General features: G+C 28.6%; 2 protein-coding genes across 2 annotated transcripts in view; both read right to left on the reverse strand.

The window, feature by feature from the left end:
• LOC145047302 (uncharacterized) overlaps positions 1-22000 on the reverse strand; it is a 43185-nt gene that overhangs the window by 7741 nt on the left and 13444 nt on the right. The gene's annotated exons all lie outside the window — the stretch shown is intronic.
• On the reverse strand, positions 143-1574 carry LOC145010681 (uncharacterized). The gene is made up of 3 exons (XM_078969192.1): positions 1345-1574; positions 465-519; positions 143-379 (listed from the first exon to the last, which is right to left on the reverse strand). The coding sequence occupies exons 1-3, from the start codon at positions 1572-1574 to the stop codon at positions 143-145; spliced, it is 522 nt and encodes a 173-aa protein (XP_078825318.1).

Consider the following 22000-nt stretch of genomic DNA (forward strand, 5'->3'; position numbering starts at 1 on the left):
TCAACGTTTTAGGTGCACAGTGTTACTATTTCTTCATATTAAGATCTTCATTTTTTTTCAATTTATCACTTTTCGCATCTTATTTAAAGAGAATTAAAGAAGGAAGAGAAATGAAATTCTATAGCAGATGATAAATGAGAACTTACCCAAATAAAACTGAAGCTGAAGTGTTTAAGACATATGTCTCGCCAACAACTATTTTAAAATGCATCAATTCGGATACATAATAACCTGATGTTCCACTACCATCTCCATAGTGGAGATCGTAGGTGTATTGATTATCGAAACATGAGTTGGATTTCGGAGAACATCTTTCGTCCGAACATAAGATAGGAGAAGATGTGGAGGAGCTTGCAGGATCATAGATAGTAATAGGAATCTGTTCAAAGAAAGAAAAATCATACATATAGTACCAATATTAGTTAATAAAAAGTCACACCTTATAAGAAATGATCATAACATACTTGTAGTGTGGATGATGTTGGCAGGGTTTGCAACCTACCCACAACAAGTCGCTTCCTGTATCAATTACTAGATAGTATTCTTTTTTTTTTTTGGGGGGGGGGGGGGGGGGGGGGGAATCCTAGCTTGATTTTTGTGTAGTACAAGCTACAAGTTAACCAAATTACAAGATGTTAAGGAATTGAAGAACATGTGACTAAGAACTGGAAAAATTGACTTGTTCACAAAGTCTTTCAAGTATAACTAAAACATATGCAAGAATAGAACAAGTGTAAGTCTTTGTTCATCAAAAACTATAAAGCAAAACGTGAACTAGAATTGAAAAAACAACTAAGAGATTAATCCAATTTATACTAATCATGAAAGAAACCTAATGCAATACGCTTATTGACAAAAAGAATCCTAAATAAATACCAAGAATTAAAAATTTGGCAGTTTTTCCCAGAATACCCCCAACTATTTTTTGTCCTAGATTTTGTTTTTATGAAACAAAAGTTGGTGTGGTGATTAATAAGGATTAAGCGTTGTGACTGCACCACAACAACATAGAGAGGAATTGAAGAACAGGTAATTAAGAAATGAAAAATTTGACTTGTTCACAAAGTCTTTCAAGTATAACTAAAACATATGCAAGAATAGAACAAGTGCAAGTCTTTGTTCATCAAAAACAATAAAGCAAAACGTGAACTAGAATTGAAAAAACAACTAAGAGATTAATCCAATTTATACTAATCATGAAAGAAACCTAATGCAATACAGTTATTGACAAATAGAATCCTAAATAAATACAAAGAACTTAAAATATGGCAGTTTTTCCAAAAATACCCCCGACTATTTTTGTCCTAGATTTTGTGTTTATGAAACAAAAGTTGTTGTACGTACCCAACATCAAAAGGATCGTACGTTCCTAATACTCCAAATCCAACAACCACATTTGGATCAGAATACTTGTGTAGTATTCTACGACGTCTTAAACCATCTCTTTCCGCATGTCGTTTCAACTCAACGCCATGGTTGGTGGGAAACGATTTTTCCAGCTTTAGAGTCACCGAAAACCCAAGAACACCAACAACATGCAGCAACACGAGACACAACAATGTCGAAGTAGCCATTGGTTGTATAGAAAGGGAAATGGGCATCTTTTTAAATCGGGCATTTCTTCCGCTATATCAGCTACCAATGAATCAACACTACACTTTTGTAGTGTTGATTCATTCGTAGCTGATTTAGCGGAAGAAATACTTGATATAAAAAGATGTCAGTTTCCCTTTTTGTACGACCAATGGTGACTTCGACATTGTTGTGTCTCGTGCTGCTGCATGCTGTTGGTGTTCTTGGGTTTTCGGTGACTCTAAAGCTGGAAAAATCCTTTCCCACCAACCATGGCGTTGAGTTGAAACAACATGCGGAAAGAGATGGTTTAAGACATCGTAGAATACTATACAAGTATTCTGATCCAAATGTGGTTGTTGGATTTGGAGTATTAGGAACGTACGATCCTTTTGATGTTGGGTACGTACAACAACTTTTGTTTCATAAACAAAAAATCTGGGACAAAAATTGTCGGCGATATTTTGGGTAAAACTCTTATATTTTAAGTTCTTGGTATTTGCTTAGGATTCTATTTGTCAATAACCGTATTGCATTAGGTTTCTTTCATTATTAGTATAAATTGGATTAATCTCTTAGTTGTTTTTTCAATTCTAGTTCACGTTTTGCTTTATAGTTTTTAATGAACAAAGACGTCCACTTGTTCTATTCTTGCATATATTTTAGTTATACTTGAAAGACTTTTTGAACAAGTCAATTTTTCCAGTTCTTAGTTACATGTTCTTCAATTCCTCTCTTTGTTGCTGTGGTGCAGTCATAAAGCTTAAACCTTATCAATCACCACACCAACTTTTGTTTTATAAACACAAAATCTGGAAAAAAATAGTTGGTGGTATTTTGGGAAAAACTGCCAAATTTTTAATTCTTGGTATTTATTTAGGATTCTATTTCTAAATCACTGTATCGCATTAGGTTTCTTTCATGATTAGTATAAATTGTATTAATCTCTTAGTTGCTTTTTCAATTCTAGTTCACGTTTTTCTTTATAGTTTTTGATGAACAAAGACTTGCACTTGTTTTATTCTTGCATATGTTTTAGTTATACTTAAAAGACTTTGTGAACAAGTCAATTTTTCCAGTTCTTAGTCACATGTTCTTCAATTCCTTAACATCTTATAATTTGGTTAACTTGTAGCTCGTACTACACAAAAATCAAGCTAGGATTCCCCCCTAAAAGAATACTATGTAGTAATTAATACAGGAAGCAACTTGTTGTGGGTAGGTTGTGAACCCTACCAATCTTGCCCTACTTCATCCACACTATAAGTATGTTCTGATCATTTCTTATAAGGTGTGACTTTTTTTATTAACTAGTATTGGTACTATATGTATGATTTTTCTTTCTTTGAACAGATTCCTATTACTATCTATGATCCTACAAGCTCCTCCACATCTTCTCCTATCTTATGTTCGGACGAAAGATGTTCTCCGAAATCCAACTCATGTTCCGATAATCAATGCACCTACGATCTCCACTATGGAGATGGTAGTGGAACATCAGGTTATTATGTATCCGAATTGATGCATTTTAAAATAGTTGTTGGCGAGACAGATGTCTTAAACACTTCAGCTTCTGTTTATTTGGGTAAGTTCTCATTTATCATCTACTATAGAATTTCATTTCTCTTCCTTCTTTAATTCTCTTTAAATAAGATGCGAAAAGTGATAAATTGAAAAATAAAATGAAGATCTTAATATGAAGAAATAATAACACTGTGAATCTTTGTCGCATTTTTTATTTTTTAAATTTTCTTTTGTATCAAATAAAATACTTATACAATTATGTTCATAGATTAATTAATAAAAATACGATTTTTTATGATTTACTTACGAATTTTATAGTATAAGAAATATGCATATGTGCACCTAAAATGTTGATTGTTTTTGTTAAAAAGATTAGAGTTTTTGTTTTTAAATATTTTAGTTTTTTTTTTTAATTTGCTGATTTTTTAAAATTTACATTTGTTTAAAAATATGCTCTTTTTAAGAAAAAAATTGCAGTTTTTTAAAAAAATTATAATTTTTTTAAATTTAATTGGAGTTTCTTTTTGAAAAACAATGCAGTTTTTTCTTTAAAAATTTGCAGTTTTTTTTAATATATATATATATATATATATATATATATATATATATATATATATATATATATATATATATATATATATATATATATAATTTTTGTTAAAAATTCATGTTTTCTGAAAAAAATTAAAAAAATCTCCATTTAAAAAAAAATCGAAAATTGATTTTAAAAAAAAACTCTTAAATTTGATTTATTTTATTAATTTTTAGACCTTTTAATAATATTTCCAATAATACAAAAAAGTAAACATTAAATGGGATCGATAAGATGACGATCATGCCTTTAATTAGTTAATTTTGATTTAACACTTCACTTTTATTTCTTAGGTTCTCGAGAAACTATAGGTTCTCAACAGATCTCAACCATATATATATATATATATATATATATATATATATATATATATATATATATATATATATATATATATATATATATATATATATATATATATATAAGTTTTTGGGGTGGTTATGCATGGTATATTTATTTCAAATTTATTGAATTTTGGTTTAGTATTCTATAAGAAATTTATAAGTTTTAATAAGCATGATTCAGAGACAAGACCAGTGATTGGTTGGATTAGCGTAAAGCGAGCAGATAAGGACGTAAGTCGCGGTGTCGGACCATAATCATCGCCGGGATGATTCCCCTTTGTTCACCATTATTAAAACAAGTTTTTTTTATAGAATTTTAAAGCAAAATTAATTAAATATGAGTAAATTTTCGGGCATACTATCCAAAAAAAAATATTCCTGGCAAAAGTATCAACAATGAACAAGATTATGATGATAATCAAATAAATTCTATTGAAGAAACCATTAATAACATAGAACAAAGTTTGAATAATTGGACAATACCTAAAACTAATGTTAATACAATATATAGAATAGGAACTTTTGATTATTTTCAAGGTTATTCTATTAAAATGACAGAGCAAACTTTGTCTATTGGTCAAAACCAACAAAATTTACATTTGTTATCATCACGATCTATTCTAGAGCATTGAAAAAATATAAATTTTACATGTCGGTTTAGTCCAAATTGCTATCAAGCCTCTATTTAGAATTGGAATAGATGCCCATGTTCTCCTTATTTTAAGAGACAAGAGACATAAAGATTTTTAAAATTCTATTTTAGCTATGGCTGAAACAAATATTGCTAACGGACCTATTTATTTCAATTGTTATCCAAATTTTTCTGTAGGATTATTTGATAAAAATATTTTAGATACTTTGGTGTTAACTATAGAAACAAAAAATTTAGAATTTAAAGATGATACAAAGCCTTTAGCAATAATTTATCGTGTTTGTTACAAAACTATGACAACTACACTTGAACCGAAAACACGTTTATCAAGTCCTAGAAATGAAACAATTATTTTTGAAGCAAATATTAACCATACAAAAGTTCACACACCAAAAAGATTAAAATGGTCTGATATAACTCAATCATGTAATTGGAACTTACAAAATGTTATCGATCCAAAACCACTAGACTCTTCAAAACAAATCTCAAATATTATTGAATATAATGATGGTTCTGTAGATATAAATTTTTCTTCCTTAAATATTTCATCATCCAGATTATCAACTTCTTTTATCCCAGAAACATGCTCTTCAAAATCTTCGTTATTAAAGTCCAGATCTTTAAAAGTAAAAACTGTTGACTATACTAATTCTATTCCAAACCATTATTTCAAGATGATCAAAATAATGAAAATAGTCTTCCTAGTCCTACTAAATAAGATTTTATTGATGAAGTTTAAAATTTTAAAGATTATAACAATAAAAAAAAAGCTTCGCACGAAGAAAATTTTTCATACTACTTAAGATTTCTCCATTTAGGCCTTTGGGAAGATTATGTTTTATCAAATAAAATTCATTCTCCTTTTTTTCAATGGTTTGAATTAATTTATGCCCCTAAACATAAAATAAATTACCCATTTAAAAATGATTCCATCGCTCCCATTTTATAGAAAAAATATAAAGATATTATTTATAATAATGAAATTATTGCTAATTTTCCACCAAAATGAGAAATTATTATTAACGATATGTTTATTGCAACTCCACTGTTGATGAATGGAATATTGATGGCCATTCCGAACATCAAATTATGAATATTTTACAAGAAATGACTATGGCTGCTAATGCTTATAAATCTCATAATAATATTCAACTTTAAATTGTTAATATTATTACTTCTGGTTTTACTGGCAGTCTTAAAGGCTGGTGTGATTTCTATATTTCACAAGAAGAAAAAGATTATATTTTATCTGCTAAGAAAACTATTATAAAACAAGAAAATAATCAACAAATACAAACGTTTGAAGATGATATGGTTAACACGTTAATTTTTGCTATTATAAAAAACTTTGTAGGAGATCCTACTAATTTTCATGAAAAAGCTTCAGAAATTTTAATGAATTTAAATTGCAAAAAACTTACTGATTTTAGATGGTATAAAGATAATTATCTTGTTAAAGTTTTTTCGAGACCTGATTGTAAAGTACGTTTTATTGCTGGCCTTCCAAAACTCTTTGCAGAAAGAGTTGGAAAAAATTAAGAGAAAATTTTAATAATACCATCCCTTATCAAAATTTAACTTATGGAGATTTAATAAACTATATTAATAAAGAGGGATTAGCAGTTTGTGCTGATCTTAGGTTTAAAGAAAAACTCAAAAAGGATAGAATTAACAGTAAAAATGAATTGGGAAATTTTTGCCAACAATATGGTTATCAGCCCTTGAATAGTCCGTTTACTTCAAAATCTAAAGTATATAAGAAAAGATCTTCAAAATATTTCAGGAAAAAGAAACATAATCTTCCAGAAAATTATAAAAAGGGCAAAGATTATGCTTCGAAATCTAAAAAACCTTATAAACCAAATTATAAAAAAATCCAAAAGAAAATAAAAATATATTATTATTTGTCATAAATGTGGGCGTAATGGTCATACAACTAATAATTGTTATGCTAAGACAAAAATAAATGAGTTAAATGTCTCTGAAGATTGGAAAAAACAAATAAGAAAAATTATTTTAAATATCGATTCAGATTCCGATAAAAGTATTTCTGATTGTCAAACAAATGATTTAAAAATTCTCGAAAATACTACTTCAAGTTCAGAAGATTCTGATATTTGTGAGTGTATTGGTAAATGTCACTGTAATAATTTAATCAATATAATTACTAGTAGTTCCATTAATGTTCTTTCACAAGATGATAAAGATATTTTCAAGTCTCTTGATTCTATAAAAGATAAAAATATCCAAGAATTATTAATAAAACATATGCTTAATAAAACTAATAACATAACTCCTGCTAATAAAGAAAATTTTAATTTAAAAAATATATATGAAAGATTTACTGAAGCAAAGCCAATTTCTATGCAAGAACTTCAAGAAGAATTCAAAATAGTAAAAAAAAAAAAGAAATAAAAGAAATAAAAAATAAAATTTTAGTTTTAGAAAAAGAAAAACCTTCTAATTTTAAAAACAAAAATATAGAAAATAATAACTAAGAAGAAAATAAAATTGAAAATGTAACTATTCGTAAAATTATAAATAATCAAGTGTCTCAAAAATGGAACACTCAAATTACTTTAGTCAGGGATAATTTTAAAATCAACCTAAATGTTTTAATTGATAGTGGTGCTGATATGAATTGTATTCAAGAAGAAATTTTCCCTACACAATTCTATGAAAAAACTACATCTTGACTTACTGGTGTCGGAGGTACAAAATTAATTGTAAATTATAAAGTTTCCGATGTTGATATTTGTAATGACCAAGATTACTGCTATAAAACTCACCTAATTTTAGTAAAAGATCTCTCTTCTCCTTTAATTCTAGGAACGCCTTTCATTACAAAACTATATCTTTTTATGGTTCATGATGATGGTATAAGAACCAATGTTTTTGGAAAAGAAATTATATTTAAATTTTGTGAACCTCCTCTATATTCAAGGATTAATGTCCTTAATTATAAAACGCAACAAGCCAAATATCTTATTAACGAAATAAATAATGTTCGAATAACTAATCAATTAAATGATAATAATATTAAAAATAAAATAACCGGTTTAAAATTAAAATTTTAAAAAATGTTTGTTCTAATATTCCTAATGCCTTTTGGAATAGAAAACCACATATTGTAGAACTACCATATATAATTTTTTTTAATGAAAACGATATTCCTTCAAAATCTAGAGCCATTCACATGAATAATGAATTAGAAAGTCATTGTAAAAATGAAATTCAAGATTTAATAAATAAAAAACTCATAAGACCTTCTAAATCACCGTGGTCTTGTTCCACATTTTATGTTAGGAATGCCGCATAATTAGAAAGAGGATCACCAAGATTAGTTATCAATTATAAACCTTTAAACAAAGTTGTAGAATGGATTCGTTATCCTATTCCTAATAAAAGAAATTTGCTAAAAAGGCTTTATGATTCAAAAATATTTTCAAAGTTTGATATGAAATCAGGATTTAGGCAAATACATCATGAGGAAGATAAATACAAAATTGGTTTTAATGTTCCCTTCGGGCATTTTAAATGGAATGCAATGCCTTTTGGATTAAAAAATGCTCCTTCTGAATTCCAAAACATTATGAATGATATCATAACTCCTATAAGTAGTTTTGCCATTGCTTATATTGACGATGTCCTAATTTTTTCAAAATCAATTGATCAACAGTTTAAACATTTAAATCAATTTCATGATTTAATTTATCAAAATGGTTTAGTTGTCTCAGTAGCAAAAATGCATTTATTTAAAAATGAAATTCGTTTTTTAGGACATGATATTGTCAAAAACACTATTAGACCTATTACAAGAAGCTTGCAATTTTCTATTAAATTTCCTGATGAAATTAAAGATAAAAAGCAACTTCAAATGTTTTTAGGATGCTTAAATTACATTCATGATTTTTCAAAGATTTAGGGATTATATGTAAACCGCTTTATAATAGATTAAAAGACAATCCTGAACCATGGACTGAAAAACATACAGATATAATTAAACATATAAAACAAAAGGTCCCTACTATGCCATGTTTAAATTTACCTCATCCCAATGCCAATATCATAGTTGAAACCGATGCTAGTGATATTGGATTCGGAGGAAATCTAAAACAAAAATTTTCTAACTCAACTGAGGAACAATTGGTTCGATATTACTTTGGTGCATGGAATGATACACAAAAAAATTATTCAACTGTCAAAAAAAAATTTAAGCATTGTTTTATGTATTAAAAAATTTGAAGATGATTTATTTATGAAAAGTTTTTTTTATTAAGAATAGATTGTCAATCTGCAAAAACTATTTTAGAAAAAGATGTGAAAAATATTATTTCCAAGCAAAATTTTGCTCGTTGGCAAGCCCACTTAGGTAACTTTGATTTCGAAATAGAATTTATAAAAGGAGAAACTAATTCACTTCCTAACTTTCTTTCTCGAGAATTTTTGTAGGGAAAATGAGTTCGTCGTCCTCTTCCAAACATGATGACAAGAAGCCGGTCTCTCAAAAGCTTGTTCCGTTTCAAAATCAAATTCATTTTTCTGCTTTAACTCCTACTTCTAAGAATTCACAACTTTATTCTAATATCCTTCAGTCAAAACTTGTTACTCCAAAAGTTACTTCAACCGACACGATAAGCTGTTTTGTAAAACCTATCACTCCTCAAACTCAAAAATCTATTACTCCTAGACCTTCTACAAAAACTCCTTATGTTCTTAATCCAAATTTCTTAAGAGTTCAAATTCTTGAAGATTTTAAAATCCATAAGTTACATCAAGGTTTTCATATTCTCACAAATCATCTCTTTGGTCAATGGAAAACCTTTTATGTTGATTCATATAAAACTCGAGAATATTATCAAGCTATTCTGCAAGAATCTGGTTCAATCAATTTTGTTCATCGTTCTAATTCAAAAGAGGGAAACATTGATTTTAGCAAAGCTCATATTATTAAAATCATCTCTCTAGAAAGTTGGGTTCCAAACCTTCACTCTGAAAAACCTCTTATAAGTTATCCTGCTTATCCAAGATTTTCTTACTATGATTGTCAAGATGCCTGGACTAAGGCATTCTTTGTTCGGAATTATTCGCATTCATCGTTTATCTTCTTTGATTTGAACTTCAATTGTGAATATCCAAGATGTTTTATCAAGTGGTACAAATATATAGGAATTCTTCCAAATTGTTTACCAAAAGAAATTTACGCTGGATATCTCAAATTTAAGGAATTGTTTATTCAACAAATTCTAGAATTTGAATATATGTTACAATTCACCATGATATTTAAAGTTCCATGGATAATGTCTTGGACTTTTCATTATCAATAAGAAAGGATTCCTTTCCTCCTTGGCTTAATCGCCAATTTCGCACAAAATGGTGGGATAAAATGAAGATTTCTCAAGCCAGTGAACAGGTAGTAATTAAACATTATCAAGAAATATATATTCAAAAACTAGAGGTTGAAGCCACTTTTATCAACAGTCTTCCTCAAAGTGATGTGGATCTAATTGAAAGAATTAAAGATGCTGCTACCTCTTCTCCTGAAGAACTTCAAAAGCTACTTCAAGAAATTCGCCAAACTCCATCAGTTTCATAATATTCTCCAAAATCTATAAAAAATGATTTATTTCAAGACTCTCAGGACCCTTTTAATGATCCTTGTGAAGAAAAAGAAATTCTTATCATTAAATTTGGTGTAATACCTTCAATGTAAGGTATTTTGTTTCTTCTATTATCAAAATTATTATTTCAAATACGAGTGTGTATAAACTGTGTGAGTATACACAATATATGTATTTATAGTGTATAAACAAATATTATCAAATTTATTATCAAAATTATTTATTCTTATCATCAATGATAATATGAAGACAAGAAACTTTAGAAGATGCTCTATAATGGCATGCTTTATCAAAAGAATATATTTATTGATTACAAATGACAATTTCTTCATAAGATGAGTGACAACCACTTACAAGTAATTGATTGGCCATTTGATCATACGACAAATTTCACTACAAGATTTCAAGGCTTTGAAGACTTCAAGATGAATATAAATAAACATCATATTTGAGTAGAGGCAAGCAAGAAAATATTCATTCTCTAAAAAATGTTCATCCCATGTCTAAAAAATCTCCAAGAGTCTCTCTTTCTACTAGTAGATGTTCAAAGTCTCTAGATTTTGAAATAATTCTTTCTCCAGATGTATGTATTGATTGTAATTCAAGCTTAATTCAAGAAGGTACTATCTGAATATTTTATCGTTGTATTGTTGTTATTAAATTTATTTCTCCATGATAGTTTCATTTCGAGTTATTCTAACTATTAATTATACAAGATTTGAAATTTTTGGTAAAATAGTACTTGTTTTTAATAATCAAGTTAATCAAATTCATGCTTAAATTATTTAATTATGTCTAACAAAATCTTGATGAATTGTATTCCTAATAGAAATATTCTTTTAAGAATACAGCAAATCTAAGAATCTATAAATAACTCTCAGCAAAATCTTAAAGATTCTTATAAACCTGTTAATCTAGGTACGATTTTAAACAATAATCATATTCATGATGCTAGATGGCTCATAAGAGCTAGTATTAAAATTTATAACAAATAGATACGTTATCTAAAAACAAAACTATTTGTTTTCTAAAAATAATATTTAAAAAAAATTAAATATTTTAATAATATAAGTCTGAACTCTCTATAGATAAAGAAAACTCAATTAAATACAAACACTAAAATGGTATCTCTATAGATAAAGAAAACTCAATTAAATACAAACACTAAAATGATATCAAAGCCAAAATTAAATAAATTTGAAAGAAATATACCATGCATAACCACCCCAAAAACTTTTCTTGGCTCTAATACCATTTTAGTGTTTGTATTTAATTGAGTTTTCTTTATCTATAGAGATAGCATTTTAGTGTTTGTATTTAATTGAGTTTTCTTTATCTATAGAGAGTTCATACTTATATAATTAAAATATTTAAAACATTATTTTTAAAAATATTATTTTTAGAAAACAAATAGTTTTGTTTTTAGATAACGTATCTGTTTGTAATGAATTTTAATACTAGCTCTTATGATCCATCTAGCATGATGAATGTGATTATTGTTTAAAATCGTACCTAGATTAGTAGGTTTATAAGAATCTTTAAGATTTTGCTGAGAGTTATTTATGGATTCTTGGATTTGCTGTATTCTTAAAAGAATATTTCTATTAGGAATACAATTCATCAAGATTTTGTTAGACATAATTAAATAATTTAAGCAAGAATTTGATTAACTTGATCATTAAAAACGAGTACTATTTTAACAAAAATTTCAAATCATGTAGAATTAATAGTTAGAATAACTCGAAATGAAACTATCATGGAGAAATAAATTTAAAAACAACAATACAACGATAAAATATTTAGATAGTACCTTCTTGAATTAAGCTTGAATTACAATAAATACATACATCTGGAAACAGAATTATTTGAAAATCAAGAGACTTTGAACATCTACTAGTAGAAAGAGAGACTCTTGGAGATTTTTTAGACATGGGATGAACATTTTTTAGAGAATGAATATTTTCTTGCTTGCCTCTACGCAAATATGATGTCTATTTATATTCATCTTGAAGTCTTCAAAGCCTTGAAATCTTGTAGTGAAATTTGTCGTATGATCAAATGGCCAATCAATTACTTGTAAGTGGTTGTCACTCATCTTTTGAAGAAATTGTCGTTTGTAATCAATGAATATCTTCTTTTGATAAAGCATGCCATTATAGAGCATCTTCTAAAGTTTCTTGTCTTCTTATTATCATTGATGATAAGAATAAATAATTTTGATAATAAATTTGATAATATTTGTTTATACACTATAAATACATATATTGTGTATACTCACACAGTTTATACACACTCGTATTTGAAATAATAATTTTGATAATAGAAGAAACGAAATACCTTACATTGAAGGTATTACACCAAATTTAATGATAAGAATTTCTTATTCTTCATAAGGATCATTAAAAGGGTCTGAGAGTCTTGAAATAAATCATTTTTTTATAGATTTTGGAGAATATTCTGAAACTGATGGAGTTTGGCGAATTTCTTGAAGTAGCTTTTGAAGTTCTTCAGGTGAAGAGGTAGCAACATCTTTAATTCTTTCAATTAGATCCACATCACTTTGAGGAAGACTGTTGATAAAAGTGGCTTCAACCTTTGGTTTTTGAATATATATTTCTTGATAATGTTTAATTACTGCCTGTTCACTGGCTTGAGAAATCTTCATTTTATCCCACCATTTTGAGCGAAATTGGCGAATAAGCCAAGGAGGAGAGGAATCCTTTGCTTCTTGATAATGAAAAGTCCAAGACATTATCCATGAAACTTTAAATATCATGGTGAATTGTAACATATATTTAAATTCTGGAATTTGTTGAATAAACAATTCCCTAAATTTAAGATATCCAGCGTAAATTTCTTTTGGTAAACAATTTGGAAGAATTCCCATATATTTGTACCAATTGATAAACCATCTTGGATATTCACAATTGAAGTTCAAATCAAAGAAGATAAACCATGAGTGTGAATAATTCCGAACAAAGAATGCCTTAGTCCAGGCATCTTGATAATCATAATAAGAAATCTGGGATAAGCAGGATAACTTATAAGAGGTTTTTCAATGTGAAGGTTTGGAACCCAACTTTCTGGAGAGATGATTTTAATAATATGAGCTTTGCTAAAATCAATGTTATCTCTTTTGAATTAGAACGATGAACAAAATTGACTAAACCAGATTCTTACAAAATAGCTTGATAATATTCTCGAGTTTTATATGAATCAACATAAAAGGCTATCCCTTGACCAAAGAGATGATTTGTGAGAATATGAAAACCTTGATGTAACTTATGGATTCGAAAATCTTCAAGAATTTGAACTCTTAAGAAATTTGTATTTCCTAGATTAAAATTACCATCGATTTTGCAAGGAACAAAACTTGAATTATTAGTGCTTGCCATATCTTTCTTATTAACGTTTTTATCTTTGAAAATTTTTTCTTCAATTTTAACTAAATGCTCGGTAATACTAGATAAGGTTTCATTTGCATAATTATTTTGGTAAATAATTTTTTGAAGACCCTTTTCAGTAGTTAATTGATTTGGGGCTTGAACTAGAGGAGTTGCAATAAACATATCGTTAATAATAATTTCTCCTTTTGGTGGAAAATTAGCAATAATTTCTTTATTAGAAATAATATCTTTATATTTTTTCTCTAAAATGGGAGTGATATAATCATTTTTAAATGGGTAATTTATTTTATGTTTAGGGGCATAAATTAATTCAAACCATTGAAAAAAAGGAGAATGACTTTTATTTGATAAAACATAATCTTCCCAAAGGCCTAAATGGAGAAATCTTAAGTAGTATGAAAAATTTTCTTCGTGCCAAGCTCTTTTTTTATTGTTATAATTTTATAATACTCAATATCTTTTAAGTAATCAAAATCAACTTGATATTATAAATTCGAGAAATTCATTTTAACAGGTTGTTTTTGTTAGGATTGAAGAAATATGTTTTATTGATTCTAAATTATGACTTCTTGATTTTTCGTATTTTTTTATTCCTATCTTTAGCCTAGAAATTTTTTCTATTTGTTTATTATATTTATTAGTGTATGGAGGTATTTTGTATAAATTATAATTTTCATGAGTTCTAGTTTCTTCTAAATGTTGAATGGTTTTGCATATATTAGAATTTATCTTCCAATGACTTTTTAACATATTAGCCCAAAGCTTATTATTTTTTGAACAATTAATTTGTACTTTAGAACTCATAATTGTTGTTTAAAATTTTGAAGTTCATCAATAAAATCTGATTTAGTAGGACTAGGAAGACTATTTTCACTATTTTGATCATCTTGATATAATGATGAATAGAATTAGTATAGTCAACAGTTTTTAGTTTTAAAAATCTAGACTTTAATAACGAAGATTTTGAAGAGCCTGTTTTTGGGATAAAAGAAGTTGATAAGCTAGATGATGAAATATTTAAGGAAGAAAAATTTATATCTACAGAACCATCATTATATTCAATAATATTTGAGATTTGTTTTGAAGAGTCTAGTGGTTTTGGATCGATAACATTTTATAAGTTCTAATTACATGATTGAGTTATATCAGACCATTTTAATCTTTTTGGTGTGTGAACTTTGGTATGGTTAGTATATGCTTCAAAAATAATTTTTTAATTTCTAGGACTTGATAAACGTGTTTTCGGTTCAAGTGTAGTTGTCATAGTTTTGTAACAAACACGATAAATTATTGCTAAAGGCTTTGTATCATCTTTAAATTCTAAATTTTTTGTTTTTATAGTTAACACCAAAGTATCTAAAATATTTTTATCAAATAATCCTACAGAAAAATTTGGATAACAATTGAAATAAATAGGCCCGTTAACAATATTTGTTTCAGCCATAGCTAAAATAGAATTATGTCTCTTGTCTCTTAAAATAAGGAGAACATGGGCATCTATTCCAATTCTAAATAGAGGCTTGATAGCAATTTGGACTAAACCGACATGTAAAAATTTATATTTCGTTCTATGCTCTAGAATAGATCGTGATGATAACAAATGTAAATTTTGTTGGTTTTGACAAATAGACAAAGTTTCAATAGAATTTATTTGATTATCATCATAATCTTGTTCATTGTTGATACTTTTATCAGGAATATATTTTTTTGGATAGTATGCCTGAAAATTTACTCATATTTAATTAATTTTTCTTTAAAATTTTATAAAGAAAAACGTACTTGCTTTAATAATGGTGAACATAGGAGAATCGTCCCGACGATGATTGTGGTCCGACACCGCGACTTACGTCCTTATCTGCGTGCTTTACGCTAATCCAACCAATCACTGGTCTTATCTCTGAATCATGCTTATTAAAACTTATAAATTTTTTATAGAATACTAAACCAAAATTAAATAAATTTGAAATAAATATACCATGCATAACCACCCCAAAAACTTATATATATATATATATATATATATATATATATATATATATATATATATATATATATATATATATATATATATATATATAGGGTTGAGATCCGTTGAGAACTTATAGTTTCTCGACAACCTAAGAAATAAAAGTGAAACGTTAAATCAAAATTAACTAATTAAAGACATGATTGTCATCTTACCGATCCCATTTAATGTTTAATTTTTTGTATTATTGGAAATATTATTAAAAAGGTCTAAAAATTAACAAAATAAATCAAATTTAAGATTTTTTTAAAATCATATTTCGATTTTTTTTAAATGGAGATATTTTAAATTTTTTTCAAAAAACATGAATTTTTAACAAAAATTAAAAAAATATATATTTTTTAAAAAAACTGCAAAATTTAAAAAAAAAAAAAAAACTGCATTATTTTTCAAAAAAACTCCAATTTAATTTAAAAAAATTGTAATTTTTTTTAAAAAAATGCAATTTTTTTCTTAGAAACATAATTTTTTAAAAAAAGTAAATTTTAAAAAATCAGCAAATTAAAAAAAAACTAGAATATTTAAAAACAAAAAACTCTAATCTTTTTAACAAAAACAATCAACGTTTTAGGTGCGCATATGCATATTTCTTATACTATAATATTCGTAAGTAAACCATAAACAATCATATTTTTATTAATTAATCTATAAATATAATTGTATAAGAGAATGAAAGAAGGAAGCGAAATGAAATTCTATAGTAGATGATAAATGAGAACTTACCCAAATAAAACTGAAGCTGAAGTGTTTAAGACATTTGTCTCGCCAACAACTATTTTCAAATGCATCAATTCGGATACATAATAACCAGATGTTCCACTACCATCTCCATAGTGGAGATCGTAGGTGCATTGGTTATCAAAACATGAGTTGGATTTTAGAGAACATATTTCGTCCGAGCATAAGATAGGAGAAGATGGCGAGGAGCTTGCAGGATCAAAGATAGTAATAGGAATCCATTCAAAGAAAGAAAAATCATACATATAGTACCAATACTAGTTAATAAAAAAAAGTCACACCTTATAAGAAATGATCAGAACATACTTGTAGTGTGTATGATGTAGGACAAGATTGTCAGGGTTTGCAACCTACCCACAACAAGTTGCTTCCTGTATTAATTACTACATAGTATTCATTTTTTTTTTTTGGGGGGGGGGGGGGGGGGGGGGGGGGGGGAATCCTAGCTTGATTTTTGTGTAGTACAAGCTACAAGTTAACCAAATTATAAGATGTTAAGTAATTGAAGAACATGTGACTAAGAACTGGAAAAATTGACTTGTTCACAAAGTCTTTTAAGTATAACTAAAACATATGCAAGAATAAAACAAGTGCAAGTCTTTGTTCATCAAAAACTATAAAGAAAAACATGAACTATAATTGAAAAAACAACTAAGAGATTAATCCAATTTATACAAATCATGAAAGAAACCAAATGCAATACGGTTATTGACAAATAGAATCCTAAATAAATACCAAGAACTAAAAAATTGGCAGTTTTTCCCAAAATACCGCCGACTATTTTTTTCCCAGATTTTGTGTTTATGAAACAAAACTTGGTGTGGTGATTGATAAGGTTTAAGCTTTGTGACTGCACCACAGCAACAGATAGAGGAATTGAGGAACAGGTAACTAAGAACTGGAAAAATTTGTTGGATTAATGTCTAAGTCCATAACTATAATTGGTAGGACTTGACCCGACCCGGCATGGTCCATTTGGGTTGCATGGCATCATGCATTTGGATAGACTAAAATGAGAGAAATAACACTTAAGGTTTATTAATATATTATAAGTTATAATATATTAATAAGATTATTTAATTAGTATTGATCAAGAATTAATCTAGAATTAATTAAGTTATTAAAAGAAGACTAATTAAATATATGGGTTGATTGTGTAAATCATCCATACTTATATAGTGGGCTAATGCTCCATGGATTATCAAGTTGGGCTAAAACCCATAAGATGCTCCATGGATGCTCCATGGTGTATTTTAACCCATGGATCCAAGGAAATGGAAAGGCATGACAATTAGGGTTTACCCTAATTGTAACACACTATATAATGATCTCTTTCTTGGGAAAATCGGCACTAGTGGATTACATAGAGGGCAAGCCGATTTTAGGAGTGTACTAATTTCTCTCTAAGTTATTCCAAGTGCTTATGGTGTTGTGTGAACCATTTGAGGTGTCACACTTGGGGCACTAGGCTCTCAAGCTACATGGAATCAAGCACCAACAAAGAGGTATGTAATTCTACTAGATTTCTATATTACTTGTACTTCATAATATGCTAGTTAGGATAAATACCTTGGAAATTGATATTTGCATGTATAATAGAGAAAACATAGATCCAAGGTATTTAGGGTTGCATGTACACCATATGAGTGTTAGAATGCTCAAAACCCTAGAGTGGTATCAAAGCCTAGGCTTGTTTTCACTTATACTTGATGCAAATTGCTGGAAAAAGTCGATTTTCTGCTCACTACCCAGTTGACTCGTCGAGTCCATCATAGAACTCGACGAGTCCATGCCTTTCTTCAACCAACTCGTTGAGTCAGTTCATGCACTCGACGAGTTGGCAGCCCAGAGTGCAGATTTTCGAGTTTTGGTGCTGGAATTGGTCTAGAATCATTACCTTTAACTGTTTTGGACTTATAAAACCTATTTTTAATGTGGTAATGATTATGCTAAACCAATTTCAATGCTATAATCAAAGTTTCAAGTTTATATGTGTTTATGCTATTCTTGAAAATTGTTGATTATGGATGTTTATGCTTATGAGTTTTGTTAGATCATAGGAATTATGTGCAAATTGTTTGTTAGTATAATTCATTATCTTGATGAAAATTGTATGGAGTTCATAACTTGTCCTCAAGTTATGAATTTCCAAGAGTTTTATATTTCCTTGATTTATGATTTAGTTTAGATTGATGGAAAAAAAATTGTGTTTTTTGTTGATTTCAATCCATATTAGTCTAAAAGAAGTTCATAAAATATGTTTTTGTAACTTGTCTTCAAGTTATGTGAAAAGTCATATTTATGAATCTTAAAACTCATAAAAGTGTTGTAGGTTACATAAAAATGAAGATTTTTTCCATTAAATTGCTTAATGACTCCATAACTTGTCTTCAAGTTATGGATGTTGAAAAGTCACTTTATTAAATGTTATTAAAGAATAAGGGGTTACATTAAAATGAAGAGTCTTCATTTTTAATGAACCATTAAACTCATAAGTTATGAAATAAAAGGTTTTGAATAGTTTCAAAACTTGCCCTCAAGTTTTGGAATTTGTAAAGTCTCACACACATTAATGCTTTAATTCCAAACTCTACAATTTTAACAGTTAAAATTCAAACTTTTTGGACTTCATTAAATTAATTAAAATGTTTAATTAAAAGAGTTAATAATTCCATAAAGACATGGTTTAAGTTTAATTAAATTAATAGTATAGTTTAATTAATAGATTAAACCACCAAGTATTTTAAATGTTTAAAATACACCCTTATACTATTATTTTTTTAATTATATAGATATGTATAAGAAAAGTCAATCTTACCGTTAGTAGGCCTCATTCACGAAGTCGGTCTATAAGGGGGTATAATGTTACTGCCTATAAAATGACAGTTTAATGGGTGTCCACTCTCACCCACCGCTTCCTTGACTAGTGGAGGGTCGTTAGCCGAACAGGTAGGATAAAGACTATACTTCTCCTTTCATTAAAAGTATAATGTTAAATACTAAGTAACTAAACACATATAAATTCCCAATCTTAGTTACTTAGGAAAATGTGAAATAGGTGCTAACCCATGAAATTACACTTTGTACCTTACCAAGTCATTAGTGGAGCGTGTGTGGTTAACCGGCACACTAATAAGGACTAGTAAGAGTGGCAAATGGTAACTTGACTTTATTATAGATCGGTGGAGCATGTGTGGTTAACCGACACATCGATTGGGTGATAAAGTTAAGGGTACCAAGTCAATTTGCATGGTTATTCACACCTTGTTTGTGATCCTCGGCATCCCAGTCACAAACTTAAGAGGGCACAATCGAGATTCAAACATGCCATTGAAAGTTCAATGTATCTCAAAAGATCTAGGAGTTTCAAATCCAATTAAAACTTAATTATATTTTGTTTTTCATGGTGGAAATTGGTAAATCGTCATTTACCTACCTTTAACTATTTTATAATTTGGATTACGGTATCCCTCTTCCAGTTATAAATAGGTTATTGGGTCCTAGCCTTAATATTTCATATTGGGTGTTATATTAAGGACTTTAAATCAACTAACTTTGAATTTCTCCCTTATGGATGTCTCCTTCAGACAACTATGATCTTCCCAAATCCTTAGGAACAAGCTTTCCAAATGAAGATGATATCCCAAAAGGCAATCAAGGTGAAAGATCAATCACTTTGTTGCGCATTAGTGGGACTGGAAATCATACTTCACCTCCTCCAATAAATCTCCCTATCCCACAAGTTTCAAGACTTGATAAGTTCTAAGTCACTCAATCCCTATTGGCAGTCAAAGTCTGTATGTGCTTACATCTTAAAGGTTAAGTCACATATTGACAAGCCGGGAGAGTCGGGTGTCGAAGTCTCGAGGTAGCTAGCTGTTGACTTGGTTCTTCAGTCACTCCCTAATGACAGATCACGACATGACCCTAATTGATCTTACCCATTTGCTTGATGATGCTGAATCAGCAATGATTTGGACCATTGGTAAAACAAATTAAATTGGAAGATCTACTTCCTAAACCTATTTGGACATTGACATTGGTAACATTGGAAGTCCAGAAAAACTTTCTCTTCCCAATTAAAAGGGATTGGCCATGGTCAAGTCATTTTGACCCAATGGTAAAGAGAAAGGCTAAGTCTGTGATAGTCTCATGTACCATTTCCAAAGAGTCCATATGTTTCTTTTGCCAAAAGAAGGGACATTGGTTGTAAAACTATCAGATTTACCTAAAAAATATGGTAAAGTCAAGAAGTTTGACTCTACATCAGGTAAAGTCCATTGTTTAACTCTATTAAGTTTTTATTTTGAGATTCTTGTTACATGATGTGACTAGGTCACATGTAGATGTTTTTAAGAATCAAAGAAAAGAGGAAGCTTAAAGGAAGTATATGCTGATTCTGATCGCGAAGATGGATTTTGATCGCATGGTTCGGTGATCAGAATTTTGAGTTGTTACTTAAGAGTTGAGACATATTGCTTAGGAATAGATAACAACAAGGTTTTCATATGGGTTGTAAGGATAAGTTTTTCCGCAAAGTTTTAAAATAAAAGAAAAAGTTCTGATTTTATTTATTTTAAGTATCCTTACAAAGGCATTTGTGAAAAAATTGTTTCCATTGATAAGCAATATTGGAAAATGAATTTGATTCTTTCGTTTGTGGTAGCATCATAATTTATCAAATAAGGAAACATTCTCATCACCCAAGTTTCAGTTGGATAGAAACTTGGAATCATGCAAGTTGTATTGTGTAATGAATGAGAATTTTCATCTTTGGTAAATTAAGACTAATTCCTTGTTCACGTTCGCATGTGAGTCAAGCGAAGGACTAAAGGATCGGGTACATTAGGTTGTGCACTAGTCAGGTCCACCAAAAAGGTTGATAAGATTATTCGTTATGATTTACTAAAGTTTAGTAAATATGATTATGCTTACAAGTTTAAGTGTAATTCTGAAACATTGGAATGGTTCAATGTATGACAGTATGAATAAGAAGAATCAAATAAGGCAGAAAGATAAAAGTTTCTCCAATCTGAAGAGATGGGAGAGTACTTGACTATCTTGTTTTATGATTATCTTAGTGATTATGAATCCATATCACAATTAATCCTCTAAGGACACCTTAGTTCATTTGTGTGGCTAAGGAGAGGAATCATGAATTGTTGAAATGGTTAAATCAAAAGATAAATCATACTTCAAAATAAAATCTTAGAGTCATACTCCACGATTGAGCCTTGAGTGACATAATCTTCAGAAAGTTTATAACACTTGTCAAATGTAGAGTGAGAGGTGTCCTACTCTTGTACATTTGAGATTGGTTAGTTGTGATGTTTTGGATAAAACAAAGACCAACTAAGTCCAATTATGGGAAGTGCTTAACTTGATAAGAATCCGCACTAACTTTTGAATATTTGTTTTGTCAAGGAATGGTTCTTGACAAAGAGAATCATATATGTCAAGAGGTCAGTGGGAGTCTTAAAAAGATCTTAAGATAGGTTCAAGAACTAATCAAGAGATTTGTTAA

Source organism: Lactuca saligna, chromosome 1 (assembly GCF_052625555.1).
Source record: "Lactuca saligna cultivar CGN05327 chromosome 1, ASM5262555v1, whole genome shotgun sequence".
Classification (NCBI taxonomy): domain Eukaryota; kingdom Viridiplantae; phylum Streptophyta; class Magnoliopsida; order Asterales; family Asteraceae; genus Lactuca; species Lactuca saligna.